The following is a 21504-nucleotide window of genomic DNA, read 5'->3' as shown; positions in this document are numbered from 1 at the left end:
AACTTTAATTTTTTTTTTATTTTATTTTTATTTAATTATTTTTTATTTAAGCACTCTGATTGAACACACAAGTACTTTGAAGTTGATATTAAAAAGATGCTTCTGTTTATGATTGACAATATCTATGTAGTTTTTGGAGATCAGGTCTTCCAACAGTCTGTTGGAATTCCCAAGGGTACTAATTGCGTCCCCTTATTAGCAAGTCATCACGTTTCTCATAAAGCTTTGTTGTTACGCTACGATTAACGTCTTTTTCTAGTAAAATATCTACGGTATATATGAAACAGATGGTCAGACTTTGTAATATCTTTTATTTCAAGCTCACTAGGATATATCGAATGGAAGCAACTATTGTAAATTGATAATACGTCTTTGATATATCGAAATGTCGAGTTGAAGGCCATAGCATGTGTAGAAATAAATAATATATGTTCCTACATTATTCAATCATCAGAAATGAATACGAGGACATCATTCACGCGCACTGATTTCTGATTGCTTAATATTCATGTTGCTGTAACTTTCTATGTTTTCAATGAAATTCTTTGAAATTTAAAATGGAAATTTTTATTATGACATTCTATCAGATTAAGTACAAGTAAATGGTAATTTTCGAAATAATATGCTTGCAAGTGTACTTAAATCTGATTTGCCCATGCTCACTGTGCTGTCCTACATTTGCATTGTTATTTCCTCAAAATACTTTTGAAAATAAGTTTTTAAAGTCTATAATACAATGGTTTTGCTTAATTTGTTGAAGCATATAGGCAAGTGGGGCCCTAAATGGAGCAAGGGGAGCATTTGGGAACATCTGTATCGGTCTCCGTTACAATTAGAACTAGTTTACATGTGTATCAACCTAAGACTTGATTTGGTGTAAAAGTAAAGTATACAAGATTTGTTTTACTTTTTCTAAAATCTCTATATATCTTTAAAATTCAATTTTGAGCTGTAATATATTGTTAAATTCTAGTCTTGCATTAATTTTAACTAAACTCTTTGTATTTCATCAAACTTCACAGGTCAGCAATACGGTTTATTAAGCCATATGCATGCTCTTCAGATCGATAATATGATAACTTGATGTATTGTGGAACCTCAAGTTTAAGTCTGAATAAATTGTATATCTATTTGCATATATATTAAAAGGTAGAAACGTTCGTTTGATGACAACGACGGTGAATTTAACAAATGAAACGAATCCCAGAAAGATGTTTCTGTACTTGTTACACCCGGGACTTTAAATGCAATCCTTTCTCCTATCTCCGCTGTAAAAAATAATTTATTTAAAAACTTCCGTTTACCGCGGGTTATTTACATGATATTAGATATTACATATACAAGATTCATTCCGTCTAGATTTTTGTAATGTTGTTTGTATTAGACACTGTTGGTAACCGTGCATTAAAAGAACGTATATCACTTCAACGATGTTTACTCACTGTTTTATAGAATTCTGTTTTGATAATTGAGGATTCATAAGTAAGATAATAATGAATGCTGAAATATTAAAAAGTATTTTTTGAATATCTAAAGAATAAAGAAGTGTTAAGTTGTGAAATGAAATATGAAGATAACGAACAGTTATCAATCTCAAGAGTCCACTGAAAAATAACAAATTTGGATCAGAGCAAACACAAACCTCAAAAAAAAAAAATCAGGGGATGGGATCGGGTGCCATGGAGTAGTAAACATCCCCTGTCCACCTGTCACATCCGCCGTGTGCTCCTTTTCATCTTCGGGCTACGGAAAAATCAGTTTTCTTCCTCCGTTTCTCACTCTGATGTATAATCAATAAAGTAATGTTAAAGAATTTTATTTTATAATTTCATCATTCGGGTTCTGAATCATATATCCTCTAAAATAGAATTATCTTGATTGTAGACATTTATTCAGTGGGTAAGTTGGGGCAAAATTATATCGGAAATAAACATTTCAAATGACGTCATAGTATGTGTATATTTTTCTCATCTTTTCAATGATATCAAACTCATTAATTTCCGTTAAACAGTTAATATTTTATCAAACAGGGAAAAGTAAAATTAGTCACTCAAAAAAAACACCGCTTTTGCGAGCTGAAGCATACGTATGTCCCCTCGACCCCAGAGGTGTAATATTGGATTTGAAAGCTGAGAGCAAATGCTCTCTAGGTTTGTAAAATTTCAAATTTTTAAAAATAAATGACCCACTTTTAGTTCTTTGGCAACGGCAGGATATTCAAATACCAGAATCTTGGAGAGACACTTAAATATCAATAATATGTACATGCAGTTTTGAAATGCAATAGGAGTGAAAAAATAAACGTAAATTAACACTCTTTTTTTTTTCTACGGATACAGTTAAACATATGTCCAGCTAATTAAATTGTCACAATATTTTTCTGTAGAACAGTTTGATCAGATGAAAAGAATAAGATTTTAATGATTCAAAAAGACTGGTTACTGAGTACAATGATATTTTAAATTTTCAATCTTCATACTTCGTATGTTTCAATGGAACAAGTCACCATGTTGAAGAAGGGATGCTTGAAACAATAAGTCGCCCCTCTTCCATACATATTACAGTCATATTTTAATTTTGGAGGAAATTAGCGCAGGGGGAAATCGCACTCTATAATATTTCACAATGTAGGACCCATCCCCCCCACCCCCGGAAAATTGAATATGATGTGGGAATTCCGTTGGGAAAATTCTACTCTATAGTCATTTTCCCGTGGGGAGCTGGGGGAATCCTACTCTGGAGCCAGTTTACCGAGGGAAAGATTTTGGAGGGGAAATCCTATTCTATAAGACCGATATTAATTTTTATTCGAAAACCATGACATGAAAACTGATTTCTTTTTTTTCAAAGTTTTACTTTTTTGAAGGACTAGCATTGAGATCTTAATGTGAAAGTTAGGTGACATAAGGTCTACAGCAAGGTGGCTGTGTCACTTATATAATTTATTATGAACAACATTAAGGAAATATTTCTTTTTTCAAGAGCATCAAGGAGCATGATAAAAATTGTCAATGTTCATTTTCTTGTCTTGATTCCTGATATTCGGAGCTATTTTTCCTTCACGGCAGGATGTTATTATATTTTTTTCAACAGTTTGTTCAGAGGAAAAGGAGAGGTATATAGGTGAAGGAAGTATCGCAAGTTCTTATTATTAGATTCTAGGAGATGTCTAATTCTAGATACATTATTTAAACTACTCATAAAACATTCCTTTTAGAATGTCTTTCCTCACAAAAAAACCATCCATCAAGAATGTTATTTATACTAATCAGGAAGCTTCAACTTTGACTTGGAATGAATTTTAGTAATTTCTATGTTTTTTAAATATGATTTGATATTTCTCTGACCGATATTGACAATCATTTTGACATATTTAAAACATGACTTCAATGTAAATGTTTATTATATGAAGTAAAGGATAAAATGGAAGCCTCAGTAAATCAATTAATACTCATCGTTTTGTAAATCTGTCAATCAGTTTAGATTTTAAATTAAATAAAGCAGGGTGGAAACTTTTTTCTTCTTCTTTGAATTTTGCCTAGTTTACTTCCATTTTCTACATTTTTGATAGATAATGCAATCGTGGGAAATATAACAAACAATGATCAATTTCGTAGATCCTGAAAGCACTACTGATACTGAGCTGGACAAAACACTCGACCCCTGGAATTACCAGAGGTGGGATCAGGTGCCAAGAAGAAAGCACCCCCTGTTGACCGCTGTGAGTCCTCCTTATTGATAAGATGAACGATACAGGATGATACACACACTTTTTAGTAGATTATAGAATTCGGTGTGATTATAATGAGCAGTTTAACTGCTAAATTGAGAACTTGAAGGAAAGAAAATCTAAAGCAAAATCTAACTGGTTGCCATCAGTTAGACATTAAATTACAACATTGTATATGTTCTATGTGGTCTTTTAAATTATGCACTTATAAATAATTATTATTATTATAGTGGTTCACTACAAGCAACCATCACTGTGTGATCCACTTAACCTATCTGTTTATGAGTGAAATATCTCCGGAAATTATCTCTTTAAAAGCTAAAATATTTTTAAAATCAGAATTGACGAAGGAAAACCTTTACTTGATCAGCTTATTTTAGTAAATGTTATTGGCAGGGAGTATCTTTGCAGGAAATATAAAATCTTTGACGAGATCAGGGTACTCTTATCAATTTTCAGTGATGTTCAATATTTTGTCTATAGAGAACAATACCGGACTTGTAGATACACTCAAGTGGTGAGTCACGTAGATCACGTTTTATGTGAAATGCTTCCGTAATACTTTTTGACGGTATTGTACGCTCTGAATATGTACATATACGTTCATATTTTATTCTGTGTTGTCACAGTTTTGAAATTTTCCAAGACATATGGTGAGTCTTTCTGTTTGCATTTTATATATTCATTACAAGTAAATTGCATACAAGATTTTTTTAATTGCATTCTTGACTGTTCGAACCAAAGTGTGTATGAAGCTTAATTAAATTAGAGTTTTTAATACAAAAGTGATTTAATCATGCTATGAATGTCTATAGTTTGGTTCAGTTCTAGTGTAGAAGATTCCTCTAGCTTCCTGGAATTAAAAAAACGAGATTAGTTGAATTCATTATCCTGCAAGCAATGCCCCAAAGAAATGAGAATGTGTCTTCGTGCAGGTGGAATGGTTGCTAGTTAATTATCATAAGATCGATATTGTTTATCAAACATGGAGAAAACGAACAGTAATCTCACTCAAAAGTTCATTGAAACAGTACAAATCGGGAGCAGAGCAAACACTGACCTCTAAAAACACCAGAGGTGAGATCAGGTGTCATAGAGAAGTAAGCATCCTTCGTCGACCCGTCACACCCACCTTGTGCTCCTTTTCATGATACGGCAAACGAAAAAATCCGTAGTCAATTCTGAGTGTAAATAATGGCTTAACAAGAAGTATGCAAAAATGTATTTAGCCTTCAACTTAATGATAGATTGTATTTGCTCAACGGATCGACAAAAAAACTTGCAAAATGTTGACTTCAAACGAGACTGTTGATATCTTTGTTTCGTCGACTTGTTCGTCAATAGCTTGCCACAATTTAGAAATTGTTCGTACGTAGAGCATGCTCTTGCGTATCGAATCCACTAAGAGACATAAAATCCATTTGCAAGTGATAAGGGTATATTGCTAAATAAATAAGGGAAGTTGGCGATAGAAATGTTAAAGTCATCCATTTTTCTTGTCGGAATGGATAAAATGTATCAGATGGATGTTTAAAATTTCGCATAAAGCGATTGAGGAGCAATATGAAAACCTATTATTCTATTTCAATAACTCAGAAGTGAAAAGAGAATTAGACAGATTACATGATCTGTTTGTACTGGTCCCAGCTGACAAACTGTCTTTGTTTGTAAAGCTCGTTATTTTAATTGTTTTTTAGAGAAACTGGGATTTAATGCTGCAAGTGGTAATCCTACTTATACCCATAGTTCCTTTTCTAAGGAGGAAATTCTTCATGATTATATGTCAGCATTATTTTTTTTTTAAATTCCAAACAATCAAAATATGAATTTGAAATACCTTACCTATAATGGATTCCTAAACGTCATAAAAATCCTTACAAACAAAGATACATAGCGGTTCCAGGAAATGTTCTACCAAGCCTTTTTCTTTACTCCTCAATAAGATATTAACAGTAGTGAAGGAGAAACTTCAGTAGTACTGTACAACAATATATTATAAAAGTCCTAAAATATCAGGTGTGGATACTAAAAATTCCAAGGAACTTTTAGAAAACTTGAAACCACCAGATTTTGCCAAAATCAGTAACATCAAAACGTACGACTTTTCATCACTTAATACAACCATTCCCCATTTGAATTAAAGACAAGGCTTTTTGACATCATTTACAGCTCTTTTAATGAAAATGAAACTCGTAAATTTACTTTCATTGTCGTTGGTAATTTGCATCATTATTTTGTTAAAAACATTTTGATAGCATACATAAGTACTCTGAAGTTGATATTAGAAAAGAAGTTTGAGTTTCTGATTGACAATATCTATGTAGCTTTTGGAGACTAGGTCTTCCAACAATCTGTCGGAATACCATTATGTACCAATTTCACTCCATATTAGCAGACCTATTTTTGCATTCATATGAAGCAGGATTTATTCAAAATCTTATTCCTGAGAGGAAGAAAACACTTGCTGTGGCCTTCAACTTGACATTTAGATATATCGACAACGTATTATCAATACCACAGCTAATGTTTTCTTCTGATAAAGAAATATCGAAATACTATACAGTCTTTATTGAGGTGGTATCAGGAAATTCTTATTTGACGTCATATAACCATTACATTTCCCACAAACAGCTTAAATCTAACTCCAAAATGAAAGTCTTACCTCAAGACCGATAAAACTTACTACGAGAGCGCAATTTCTGTAAGGTAACCTGAAAAAAATTCAATATTACAACATTAATGTAATGCGAGGCATGAAAAAATTATGGTTGGCCACACTCCGGATTTGAAATACAGTGATGCAAGAACGTTTCATTCATTTTTTATTTATGGAGCCATAACAATTAATTTTTTGGCTTGGAAGTTGGAGTTATTCTTAGAAAGACTTGTTCATCATCATTCTAGATGTTTCCGTGTGGCGTGCAGAAACATTCAGATAGTTCTAAACTCTTTCAGTTGTCTCTAATGAAAATCTTACCGTGAGAAATTATCCAGAGTAATTTCAATAAATTCATTAGAAATCCAATTAACCAAATTTTCCCTCAATACGATAATTTGAGATCACATGCTGCATGTCATTTGGGAATAAATTTTGAAATAGAGCAACTCTTCTTTATTCAATATGATCAAAACTTGTTTTTTAAGATCATTGGATTAAACTTTTGATATCAAATCAAAGGCTCCAAGATCTGTGGTATCGACTGTTCATCAACTGAAACAATGTGTATTTGACCACAACAGAGATCAAAAATAGTATGTTAATATTTGGGACAGGTCCATGCCATTCCATAGTGAAAAATGGGTAACAGCAAAATTCTTTGTTTGAAAGATAATTTTAAACATTTTTCTTTATATATTAATTCTTTAAAAAAAAATATTATTCCATAAATTTTGAAAGTTGAAATAATCTATGAAATGTTGACGAAATAAAAGTCCATTGGTCGATACAATGACCCTGTCAGTACAATCTTTGGTGATATAATGACCTTGTCAGCATATACAATCTATCATTAAGTCAAATGCTGACTGACTTTTTTCATACTATTTGTTAGGCCATTATTTACACACTGAATTGTCGACGGGTTTTTTCGTTATTTCCTTATCGTCACACGGAGCACACGGCGGGTGTGACCGGTCGGCAGGGGATGCTCACTCCTCCATGGCACCTGATAACACCTCTGAAGTTTTAGAGGTCCGTGTTTTCTCTGCTCTTGTTTTGTAATATTTAATGGAATTTTGAGCTCGAATACTCTTCGTTATCTCCACATATTTCATTGTAAGATTTCAGCTTTTGATTCATGGTACTGAAAAATAAGTTGATGTCATACGGATTTCTAAAGCGGCCTTATTTAAAGTCTATTCTCCGTTTACCTAAACAATACAGGAGGGGTCATGATTGGTTTGATCGGTCGATAGGAAACTTTTACTCCTCTAAGACGAGAGGCACCGGGTCCCACTTCTGATGTATCTGGGGGTCTGGTTTGCCATATTCAAAATTAGTATTAATTATTTCAAGTTATTTATGTACGATCCAAGTAAAATAGTTTGGAAATATAAAAAAAAAACTTTATTTTTTACTGAGATTTTAATTTATTGACGTCAAAATTGATGTTGAAAGCGCTTGTATTGGAACAGACTCTCGGACCTATAGCATGACCAAAATTAAGTTATATATATTTGTTTAAAAGAGTGTGAGTAAAATAAACACTTATTTACAGACAACCTTGCGTTGAATAGACAAGCTGAGCAAAGCTCAACAAAAGCAGTTCAAGCGGGCCCCAATCTTGTGGTTGATAATAACACAGATCAGAGGTTTGCATCTTGCGCAAGCACAGAACAAACGTCCGTTGTGTGGTGGAGGGTCGACTTAGGCGAAGTAAAAAGTATCCATGACATCCGGGTCTTCTACCGTAATGACAGCGATAACTACAGTAAGTGCTTTTTGCGATACTTGTCAAAGATTGCTTACCTTTTTTTCCTTAAATTTCATGAATTTACCGAAACAAGTTTAATTTACGATGGAAAAATACATTTATTGCAATATTATTACTCAATCATGGCGACTTAAATTTTTTTTTAAAAACATGGTTTGAAAATATGTTTCACGAAGAAGGGAAGTTCTGACATGTTTGCACTTATATTTCTGGTCATACAATTTCCGTATCTTAATCCATATCATTTTCAATGAAGGAACGTACGTGCACCTAACTTTCGTTGAACTGTTCAAATTCACTTTGTTTTAGTTCAATTAAGACTCAAGTACCACGCCGGATTTTCTCTTTATATATCGAACACCAAATGTTCAAATAGCCCCAATGAAGGATACTTGTGCTACCAGAACAATGGCACAGTATTTCATCTGGAATCAGATCACGTGTGTACACGTCATGGGCGTTACGTCACGTACTATAATTGGAGACAAAAAGATTTGACCTATGCGGAACTCTGTGAAGTCCAAGTGTTTGGTGAGTGCTCCTACTGTGTTACTTTATCACGTTTTATTCCTTCAATACTTGTATTGTAAGAAAAATTTGCAGTGCGAAAAAGCCAATTGTTTATACGATAATCACATCCAAAATAGGGTGTGCTTCAGCAGGAGTTTATGGAGAAAATTGCGAAAAGAAATGTCCCATCAACTGCCGGAACAACCAATGTGACATAGTGACAGGAGCGTGTCTACAGTGTATTGACGGCTGGGGAGGACAACACTGTGATCAGAGTGAGTACTAGTAAGATCTCAAAGTGAGTTATATACATGTAACTGTAAAGAGCTCAGAGAATGATCTAAAAATCTTAAAATCTATCAAATACTAGTACTGAAGACCATCCATGTATGAAAATGCAAACATTATGATTATAAATTTTCATTTATCATCTGAATAAGTATGTATATGACATGAATTTTATTCTGCAGACCTTACCGTCGAGGTGTTTGTGCCTATGCCGCTTACCTCCACTCCATCCTCTTCTCAGCTGCAGATATATAGAGCTCTTGTCGGTGGTCTTTTTCTCGCTTTGGTTGTCTTTGTTGGGGTCACCATAGCTTTATCTTACATTGCAAGGTAAGAATTTAGCAAAGGTGTGGAGTGTTTAGGACGCTTTCCTGTTCAGTTTTTACATCCCTTTACGGAAAGAATTTAGGCCTTGTTTCCCCGCCCTCGATCATTTTATCTCAAAATGATTGTCTTGACGATTTTTTAATTGATTCTCGATTTGCGAAGGGGAATCATGACAGGAAACTGAATGCTAAGTTTGAAATACATTAATTGGACTAAAAATTTCTCCAAACTACAATTTCAAACTATTTTTTTTTTCATATTAATTTGAAAGAAATATTTCTTCATGGATAAGGGAGGGACGGGTGATTTTAAAACATAATCTGGTTTTCTCGTTAAAATTGTCATTATCATCGAAGTACTCAAACAATATTAGGATACACAGCTAGTTACAATATGTTTCTGAATAAACTTCAGTTTCAACCGGCATATAAGTTACTAGTATATGACTGAGTTTTTCTTTTAAACATATATGTGCAACTGTATCATATGACATAGGAAATACTGTATCATTTGACATAGGAAATACTGTATCATATGACATAGGAAATACTGTATCATATGACATAGGAAATACTGTATCATATGACATAGGAAATACTGTATCATATGACATAGGAAATACTGTATCATATGACATAGGAAATACTGTATCATATGACATAGGAAATACTGTATCATATGACCTAGGAAATACTGTATCATTTGACATAGGAAATACTGTATCATTTGACATAGGAAATACTGTATCATATGACATAGGAAATACTGTGTCATATGACATAGGAAATACTGTATCATATGACGTAGGAAATACTGTATCATTTGACATAGGAAATACTGTATCATATGACATAGGAAATACTGTATCATATGACATAGGAAATACTGTATCATATGACATAGGAAATACTGTATCATATGACATAGGAAATACTGTATCATATGACATAGGAAATACTGTATCATATGACATGGGAAATACTGTATCATATGACATAGGAAATACTGTATCATTTGACCTAGGAAATACTGTATCATATGACATAGGAAATACTGTATCATATGACCTAGGAAATACTGTATCATTTGACATAGGAAATACTGTATCATATGACATAGGAAATACTGTATCATTTGACCTAGGAAATACTGTATCATATGACATAGGAAATACTGTATCATATGACATAGGAAATACTGTATCATATGACATAGGAAATACTGTATCATTTGACATAGGAAATACTGTATCATATGACATAGGAAATACTGTATCATATGACATAGGAAATACTGTATCATTTGACATAGGAAATACTGTATCATATGACATAGGAAATACTGTATCATATGACATAGGAAATACTGTATCATATGACATAGGAAATACTGTATCATATGACATAGGAAATACTGTATCATTTGACATAGGAAATACTGTATCATATGACATAGGAAATACTGTATCATATGACATAGGAAATACTGTATCATATGACATAGGAAATACTGTATCATATGACCTAGGAAATACTGTATCATTTGACATAGGAAATACTGTATCATATGACCTAGGAAATACTGTATCATATGACCTAGGAAATACTGTATCATATGACATAGGAAATACTGTATCATTTGACCTAGGAAATACTGTATCATTTGACATAGGAAATACTGTATCATATGACATAGGAAATACTGTATCATTTGACATAGGAAATACTGTATCATTTGACATAGGAAATACTGTATCATATGACATAGGAAATACTGTATCATATGACATAGGAAATACTGTATCATATGACATAGGAAATACTGTATCATTTGACCTAGGAAATACTGTATCATATGACATAGGAAATACTGTATCATATGACATAGGAAATACTGTATCATATGACATAGGAAATACTGTATCATTTGACATAGGAAATACTGTATCATATGACATAGGAAATACTGTATCATATGACATAGGAAATACTGTATCATATGACATAGGAAATACTGTATCATATGACATAGGAAATACTGTATCATATGACATAGGAAATACTGTATCATATGACATAGGAAATACTGTATCATATGACATAGGAAATACTGTATCATATGACATAGGAAATACTGTATCATATGACATAGGAAATACTGTATCATATGACATAGGAAATGATCGTATAGATCTCACATAAAGAGAACTTTATTTTGGAGGCGAGAATTCCCGCTGAAAATACAACAGTAACAATTTTCATTTTGAATATACAGTTTTTTATTTAGTGATTGATACATTCAATTCAATGTTAAATGAGAAATACAAAGTTAATCTGAAAGGTTTATTTGAACTTTTTTTATTTTACAAATTCATTTTTATTAGGTTCCCTCTTGTCTCCCATTTGATAATTCATGATGAAAATGGCATTTTGTGATTACTTCCTTTTATGCCTGATTATTCTTTAAATCAGTTTATTCCAAACTGTTGTTATCGACAGAAACAGATTAGATATATGAAATATTTTATAAATGCTAGTAGTTTGGAATTGAAAGGTCTTTTTAAAAAACTTTAAAACTTTCTTTTAGAAGTGGGTTTATTTTGCTGAGCCTAGAAACGTACTGTAACGAACTAAAATCTCACAATTCTTTTACGAAGAAAACTGGAGGGGGTGAAGCGTTGAAATGACCGTGTCTGTTGACATAATTATGGTTTTATGTTTCATCAAACATTTTATTAATGTATTTGTTGTGTTAATTTGGGAATCTTAGTAACTCAACAGCATGACATAACAAATATGTCCAAGTCGCAAGACTCCATCATTAGAAATTGTGATTCATAAAAATTCTATATTGATGTTTAATTAATTTCTAGAAAACTACATGTAAAAACAAAGCAAACAAAAAATGGACACACAACACATATAACAACTGAACAGGACAATGGTTACGCAACATTGGGTGTTGGTGAGTAGCTTTTAATGAAATCTAAATTTTGTTCAACCAGGAATCGGCAAATACATAATTTTTAGATATTTTTTTCTTGCTTATGTTTCCAAGAAAATGAAGACAGATATATTTTCATGAAAATATACTATAACTGCACACATATATTTTTTTAAAAAGATACACTACTGTTGCACAGAAAACCGCTATTTAAATATAATGTGAATCTTTGGAATCACTGACTTCTCTTTCCTTTACAGAGCTAAACCATCAGTACAGTCAGTTAGGGATCAGCACTACAGAGAATGTGTCTGGTGAGCATCGGTACCTTCAAATTAGGGCCAACAGGAGACAACCGCAGGAGTCCAGTGATGCCCGGGGCAGTCAGACTAGTGTCAAAAGTATTGAAGACACAGAACCAAGCGATCATCACTACAGCCAACTAGGGGTCAACAGAACCAAATCCCAAGAATCCAACAACTCTAATAATTACGTTCATATCTTATGAATCCTTAAAATGATCCTGAGAGAGCAGTTGCGGGTGACCAAACCATAATTCCTTTAAAGTCTTTATAGTTTTGATGTTTTTGAAAACAAAATAGTTAACAAAGCGAACTAATTTTTTGTGTCTACAACACCAAGGGATTACTTTGCCTGTGTCTATTTAAGTATCCTTCTGTCTCAACTTATACCATGATAACTGTAAGAGGTAGGGATCTGATACATTGTAGTTAGTTCCAATACTTTGAAACATTGGCTTTTGGTAAATACCCGGGTTACTGTCCTTGTGATCTTGAACCTAGCCATTGACCTGCATGCTTTTCAAAATACTTCATAATATCCATTTACAATTGTATGTTCCAAGAACTATAGAAGATATGTCTATGCTAATTATCATGGGCACTGCTTGTCACAGGTTGCTTTGAAAAATACCAGCGTTTCAGTCTGACTTTGACCTTGACCTAAATTTTAAGAATACTCAGAACCTTTATTGCAGCCCGGAGGACCGGGCTGCTCTATACATACAAGATTAAGTGTTGGTATATGGGGATTGAGGTGGGAGAAGTTATTCTGAATTAAAGGTTTTCTAAACATTAAAAAGATTGTTAATCAGAATGTTCTTTCCCTTTATAAATTACGAGATACACAATATATTTACTTCCATAAAGTGAATCTGTAAAAATATATATGTTTTTCATATTTAATATATAAAGTTGCTTATCATTTACTATCGAAAAAACGACAGGTCCCTTTTTTTAGAACATCGAATTTTACTTATCGCATAAAAACGTAAAAACGTACTTTACACAGTTCGTGTTTTATAATCTTAAAGTGAAAGACATTTTGAAAATAGGTGATGCATGTGTCTGGTTTCAAATTATATTTTATGTAGCCAACATTTACTTGAGGAATTGATAAAGTTTAAAAGGGTATCGTTTTTGTTCGATTTTCATCCGACTATAAGTTTTCAAAATATTCTCTACTATCGTCTCCATCATTTAGACGCATGCCTTTTTCACACATATCGAAGCGGTTTAATGATCAAGACTCATTTCCATTGTTTACTTTATTTATTTCCCGGGTGACAATTGATGGTTACATCAATGTTTTCTTGTTTGAATTTTGAGAGGTAGGACTTTGGTAATTAGCATATATAAACGTATAAACGTATAACACGTTTATCACCTCATGATACAATATTAAAGGGCATAGACACAGATGTTAATATTTTCTCAAATTTTCTGTATTATATCATGACTCATATATTGCTATAGCATTTAACAGGGAAATATAATAAAAGACGTATTCTATCTGAAAATTATTGAAACTACGAAATTCGGGACGCGTGTGATTGACACATACTTGCACTTTCACAATTAAACTTTATCCTTAATACTTAAAAAAGGTAGAAATTTTGTTGTGTATTAATGAAGAAATTAAAGATATAATTCAGAAAATTCAGAGTAGAAATGTGAGAAAGCAAAACCAACTCACCAGTATTGTCAGTCCGTGCACAGTGATGTGCGCAGAGTTTAACAAATGAAACACACCCGGTGGAACGTAGACTGTTTTGTAAACAAGGCACAAGCTCTGTTATTGTTAATGTTTACGTTTCAATGGGTGTGTTCAATTTGTTAAACTCTAAGGATAAAGTCTGTGTCTATGTTCCTTTAAACTGTATGAAATACTTTATGAAACAAATGGAAATTAAAACGTATTTGGTATAGTGTATGAAAGTAAAACGTTGATGGTTATGTTTTAATTTTGCTAAAGCAAAAAACATTAAAACTCTTTAGTTCCTATATTCAGTGCTTGATCTAAAAGAAAAAGACTGAAGTCGTCGCCTTATAATTACACTGTTCTATCTGAATTTTGCGATATTTTATTAAAAAAAATGAAAGCAAAGTTCAGAGATCATTATCTCTTCATTCATAGCCTTTTAGACTTTGGGATAAGGTAGAAATACCAAATAAATGCTAATCTATGGCAAAATAAAGTTATTGTTTTGTAAATTTGAGCAAAAATATGAAATAAAATGACATTTTAAATGTTGCTAGAACATTCTATTCGATATTTTTGTGCATTCCATATAGAGTTTAGTGAAAAAGGTGACGATAACAAACAGTGATCGATAAAAAAAAAAGACTACAAACAATGTAAGTCTGTAAACAGACAATCAGTTGTTATTTAACATGAATTTCTCAATTCTGCTTTGAAAAGTTTTTATATGAAAGAATTATGATGTCATAAATTCTCTAAAAATTCCTTTTTGTCAATTCAATCAACTCTTTAAATCTAAGCCAAAACAAATGTTTGATATTATGGTAAGTTTTCTTTTAAAAAGTACTAGATTTTAAAGTGATTCTTTATTACCTTGTTTTGTTGCATTCCTGACATCTACGAGGGTCATTCAAAAAATTACGTAGTCAATGTTCCTCATCATCATATTATTTTTACAAGTTTAAGATCAACATATGTTCTTATGTAAAAACATTTATTTTGTCGAGTCGCCCTTGTGGCGCAGTGGTTAGAGCGTTCGCTCTAGAGTCACGGGGTAAGGAGTTGATCCTTACTTCGCGGGTTCGGATCCCACTGTGGGATGTGGAGACCGGTCACTGTTCAATGGCCCTAAGTGCCGAGTATAGGTCAAAATTTGCAGCTCTCCACCAGCAAGTGGTGGCGTCTCCATATGAGTGAAAAATTCTCGATAGGGACATTAAACAACAAATAAACAAAAAAATATTTTGTCGATGTGTGAAGTTTCATGGTATGAGTATAGACATTATAAGGTATATAATTAGTAAATAACTCAATTTTGACCCTGCTCCGGGACCCCATTTTTGCTGTCTTAAATCTTTGATAATTTTGATAAATATCAAGATATATTCCATTTTTTTAACTCAAATTATTTAAATCTATTGCTAAAATACGTGTACCAAATCTGCTTATAATATAACGTTAAATAAAAAAATTATGACAAAAGTCTACACATTTTTGGAATGACCCTCATACATCTGTAGAATTTTTTTTCAAATATTGTTTTTAAAGAAATACACAGAATATCTCATTTTAATTTTGTAAAGCTGTTATTGATATTTTTATCATTTACGGAAAGTTTTTTTTTCCCTTTTTTTTTTCTTTTTTTATTTTCATTGATGTCGATAAGTTGTAATTGTTGTTTTGTTTATCAAATCTCCACATGCAGGAAATAAAGATTGAATTGATGAATTGCTAAAAATCATAAAAATGTTTATACTTGGCTCTATCTCACAAATTATTCCCTATTAATGTCGTAAAGCTAGTTTTAAATGTACATAATAAAAAAAATAAAGGTATATTTATAGGACATTTTACTTCATGGGACAAACAGTGTTAGCAATTGAGGTCAAGCAGAAACATTCTACTCATCAATTTTTGTCTATGTATATTCAAATGCGATCACTGATATTTCTAACGTTTTTCTTGCACTCTTGACCAAGAGCATGTGAGACTTTAAAGGTATAGTTGTTAAGCATAAATTATATCTGAACATGGTTCCATTGTTCCAGTAAAGCAATGATGTATTTATTTGAATTTTATTACAACTTTTTTTCAGTGTTGTGTTTAAAATTTCTTCAAAAATTATTTAAAAATAAATAAATAAATAAAAGCACATCTGAATTGATGAAATTGAAAAAGGAACAGATTTCTATAGTAAAACTGTAATTTATTTAGTAGTAAATAATTCAAAAAGATGCTTATTGATCAAACAAGACTTAATAATATGAATAGGATTCTGTTGATCATTGAACTTTAATCTGTATAAAAATATGAACTACACTCTTGACCATGAAAATAAGGATCTTAAACACAGACAGATTCTGGAAATGATAGATTTATTTGATTCCTTTCGTTTTTCTTTTCCAAAAAAAAGAAAGCAAAACATATTATGCTAATTAAATTTTTTCCAAGTTAGAGAGCAAAACATCAAATGTTGCACTCCTGACATAAATGCCCAGATATTTGACGCCCATTAATTAATGCTGCTTGTGTCTGTCTTTTATTGTTATACACTTTCAAAATTTCTTCTTTTTTTGCTTAATTGTCATGGAAATTTTTAAATTCAATATTTGTTGGCATTAATATATTTTATCTGTTCAATCAAAATGTCACTAAAAGGTTTTGCACTCCTGACATTTTAGCATCGTTTCTGGGCATAACGTTTAGTTTCTTAAGATAACAATGAGATATCTGGCAGGTTTTTAGCCAGTATAAAAAGACATATGCTGAGCTAAAGAAATTTGTTCACATAGCCTGAATTTTAGAGCAAGTCGATAATTATGTGTCTGGTCATTTTTTTAATTTCACATCAACTATTTTGTCAGAAGTCTGTCTTGGTTTAAAAATTTATCATACCCAGAGCACTCTGTAAGTGTTGGTCTACCTCATGGTATATATGGATTTTATGTAAACTAAGAGTTTGGCGGGCGCCGATTTGCCACTTTGTAAGTGGCAGGTTTATCGGGCACAGTGTTATGTTCTTGCGTGTCGAATAGTTCGGGAGACATAAATAACATATGCAGGTGATAGTGGAATATTACTACAAATATACAGAAAGTTAATGATAAAAAAGCATGAAGTCATCTCTTGTCATACAATTTAGTTGTGAGTTGGCCCTCGTCGCCTATAGTCGGTAAACATCCAAATATAAAACAGATGTGACAGACCCTGTGGTTCTTTATTTCGAGTTCACTGGGATATATCGAGTCAAAATATGGGTAGAGGTAAGAATTAATCGTTGATAAAATGCTGTCCATATATCTGATTGTCTGATGAAGGCCACACCAAGTGGTTTTTTTTCTTATGTGGAAGTTTAATTTTAAATAAATTCTGCTTCATAGGAATATAGAAACAGGTCAACTTATAAAGGAGCGCAATAATGTCCATTGGAATTCCAACAGATTGTAGGAAGACATTGGTCTCTAAAGACTACATAGATGTTGTCAAAGAGCAGCTCCAGCATCCTTTTAATATCAATGAAATAAGGAACAGTAATCAAGCTCAAAAATCCATTGAAACAATACAAATCGAGAGCAGAGCAAACACGGATCTCTAAACTACATAGAGGTGGGATCAGGTGCCGTGGATGAGTGACCATCCCCTCCCGACCGGTCACACCCGTCATATGCTCCTTGTCATGATTTGGAAAAACGGGGAAAAAATCATAGATAATTCAGTATTTTTAAAAATAATGGCCTAACAATAAGTATCAAAAAAGTCAGTCAGTTCGACTTAATGAAAGCTTGTATTTGCTGTCAACTCGACCACATCGACCTTAGAACTTGCGAAAGGATGACTTTAAACGAGACTGTTGATATCCTTGTTTCATCGGCTTGTTTGTCAATAGCTTGCCACCATTTAGAAATTGTTCGTACGTAGAGCATGCTCTTGCGTATCGAATCAACTGAGAGACATAAAATCCATTTGCAGGTGATAAGGGTATATTGCTTCATAAGTAAGGGAATTTGACGATAGAAAAGTTGAAGCCATCAGTTAATCATAAATATAAAATACATGGTTACTGTCTTGAAATATAAGCAATATTTGGGCGAGGGTAAGAAAACGTGATAAAGGGCGAGGCTTGGCGAGCCCCTATCACGTTTTCGACCCGAGCCCAAATATCGCTTATATTTCAAGACAGTCTCCATGTATTTTGTTTATCCTGCAACACATTTTTACAGGACCTCCAAAACGAGCTGTTTTCAACCGATTTAGGTACATCTCTGCAGTTAAAACTAAGACGCCATGGCGTAAACATTGCAATATTCATGACGTCACAATGCTTTTAGAACGTTGGAATACGTGCAAAAGGCTTTATTAGGGCATTGACCGAATAAAGCTTTGGTTTATTAGGTTACCTTTATTAGGTCAATACAAAGGGTAGTTGCAGGATAAAATTTGTTGTTAGGTTACCATTTACGTCCTTTTCTAGTAAACTATCCAGATATAAAATAGCGGCCCGTTTTACAAAAGAACTTACGACTAAGATCAAAAACTTAAAATAAGATGATTATAAAATTTTGCAAAATTAACGATTCTCTTTAAAATTGCTAGCGTAAAAATACCTTACTACATTCCTTTTAAAAGGATTAAAACCATTTTCCATATAATGTAAATTAAAAGTTATAAGCAGAATTAAATTTTGGTCTTAGTCGTGAGTTCAGTGATTTTCATCAAAGTAATTTTGTAGATGACCAATCACAAGATATCAAAATTCCCGAGTTCCATTTTTTATTGAAGAATCAGTTGTCCAGGATATCAAAAATGCCAAGTTTTTAATTTATCGTAAGGAATGGTTACACTCAGGTGACTGTAAAGACTCTTGGGCCTCTTGTTTGTCTTATGAGACCAGAGGCCCTTAAATGGCAACAGCTTTTCTATACTAGTATATTTTATTAGTTAAGTAGACTCGTAGAGGGGTAATTAATACAGAAATGTATGGGGTCCGTCCTTGAAAAATGCATATTGGGCGATGTGTAAGTATCTAGATAACTCATTTATCCTGTCTAGTTTTTTTTAAAATAAAGTTCATTTTCTCTGTTGTTCTGTAACAATTGTTTACATTGTGACGTCGTTTGATGCTTATGTAATGTCAGATATTATGGTTCCTTGCATGTTCAATTAGCACGTGGAGGGGGTATTTTGAATTGATATGTGGTCAGTAGGTCAGGTTGAAGGAAGGGGGGGGGGGCATTTTAACATTATAATGTCGGTATGCGGCATAATATGGTGTTATACAGTATTCTTCCCGACCAATGAAATTTCAAGATTTTTGTTAGAGGCATGTTATATAAGGTATTAAGTGCCAATTAAGAATCGAATTGAATTAAAAAAATCCATAGTACTAACATACTCCATGCTAGGTGATTTAGTGCAAAAAGTCTCAGTTACGAATGGGATACAATGAAATGTATAGAGATAACAAACAGTATTCAAGCTCAAAAGTCCATTAAGCAATAAAATTTTGGAGCAGAGCAAACACGGCCGGACCTCTGAAACATCAGAGATAGGATCAGGTGCCATGGAGGAGTGAGCATCCCCTGCCGACCGGTCACACCCGCCGTGTGCTCCTTGTCATGATCGGGTAATAACGGAAAAAATCCGTCGACAATTCAGTGTGTAAATAATGATCTTACAATTAGTATGAAAAACGTCAGTCAGCATTTGACTTAATGATAAATTGTATTTGCTGAAAAGGCTATTGTATCGACCATAGAACTTACGAAATGACGACTTTAAACGAGACAGCTGATATTCTTGTTTCATCAACTTGTTTGTTAATAACTTATCTCGTTTTAGAAATTAATTGTTAATATGTAGAGCATGCTCTTGCGTATCGAATCAACTTCCATTGTGACGTAATTGAAGTCAAAAAATAGTGCAAATTTTTTTTTCAAAAAATGATCGTTGAATGACAAAAATATGTGGCAAGTCATCAGAAAAATAATGTAAATATAAGATATGAATTTATAATTTTTTAGAGTTCATGAGGTACATGAACTAACGCTTCACGCCTGCATATTTATCATGAAGCTCTAGCGCGCATCATGAAATATGCCGGCGTGAAGCGTCGTAGTTCACGTCCTCATGAATTCTCAAAAATTAAATTAATTTCTTAAATGTAGCAACGATATATGTAGAAGTACATAAATATTATACAAAATCTGTTAAACATTTTTTTTTTAAATAAGTACCTATGCCGATTTTAATCCTCACAAGATTCGAATATCACTTAAAAAGCAATTATTGGGGGGGGGGGGTTAATTTAATTTTATTTATTTTATTTTTTATTTAACTTGATAATAAATATGAATCTTCTACATTTCATTGTGCGTTGAAAGTTTTGTCATTTCTGATAATCCAGAGCAAAAATCTCGTATATTTTCTCCATTTCTTATATACCCTCACTTGAACACTGTTGAAAGATATAACAAAATGTATTTGAATTAAGAAGACAAAAAAAATTATAAAGTTTTATTAGAAAAATTCACAGCAAAGGTAAAACAATGAATTATGCATTTAAAGATCATTGACAAGGAAGAGATCTTGGAGCCAAGACGGCGAAATTCTCATGTATAAAGTAATTGGATCTAAAAGTCTCAAAGCTAAGATGGAGAGCTACATGTATTGATACTCAGTGTAAGGCGATTCCTCAGATTGTTAATATATATTTTATTAACTTTAATAAATGTGTAAAATATTGCGAGTGTTGAGCTAATTCCCTAGTGACCACCAAGGCGGAGAGACAAGTTACGAAAACTCTACAAAACAGCCGGTTATATTTGCATCACTGATTCCCCAACATTTTTTCTCAAAATCGCGATTGTATCTGACAAACGAGACATTTTATAGTTAAATAAGAGATGTTTATGTAATGTTGCATAACTTTGCATTGTTCTGTTAAAACCTGGCAGATTGTTAGCTGATCATTTTAAGTTTAAAATATATTAGCAGGGAGTATATACGTCCCTGATATAAGTATACGTTACTTTTTATGCATATATACGGTATATGGTCATAAGTGAGTCACAATATATTGCATTTTTACACTATATATTTCATTGAAAAAACAATTTTTATACAAACTTATTGTGAGGTCAATTTCCATGATTTTTTTCACTGAATCATGCAGAATTGTTCAAATTTTCTTGTCTTTTATTGCTTAACAAAATGATACACTAATCATAAAGAATAATTTATTAAATCGTCAAGACAAAAAATTCTAACCTCAAA

The 21504-nt window shown here is 32.5% G+C and overlaps 1 protein-coding gene across 1 annotated transcript; it reads left to right on the top strand.

The window, feature by feature from the left end:
* Window positions 1-4310: 4310 nt before the first annotated feature.
* On the top strand, window positions 4311-15026 carry LOC133174188 (uncharacterized). Its single transcript, XM_061309257.1, has 7 exons — window positions 4311-4383; window positions 7948-8160; window positions 8473-8694; window positions 8811-8948; window positions 9144-9291; window positions 12161-12252; window positions 12492-15026. The coding sequence occupies exons 1-7, from the start codon at window positions 4320-4322 to the stop codon at window positions 12737-12739; spliced, it is 1125 nt and encodes a 374-aa protein (XP_061165241.1). The 5' UTR covers window positions 4311-4319; the 3' UTR covers window positions 12740-15026.
* Window positions 15027-21504: the final 6478 nt, after the last annotated feature.

Source organism: Saccostrea echinata, unplaced genomic scaffold, assembly GCF_033153115.1.
Source record: "Saccostrea echinata isolate AGI-Se365-2 ecotype Australia unplaced genomic scaffold, CSIRO_AGI_Sech_v1 ptg000057l, whole genome shotgun sequence".
NCBI lineage: Eukaryota > Metazoa > Mollusca > Bivalvia > Ostreida > Ostreidae > Saccostrea > Saccostrea echinata.
The sequence above is the reverse complement of the archived record's forward strand: the minus strand, read 5'-3'. Positions and strand labels throughout refer to the sequence as shown.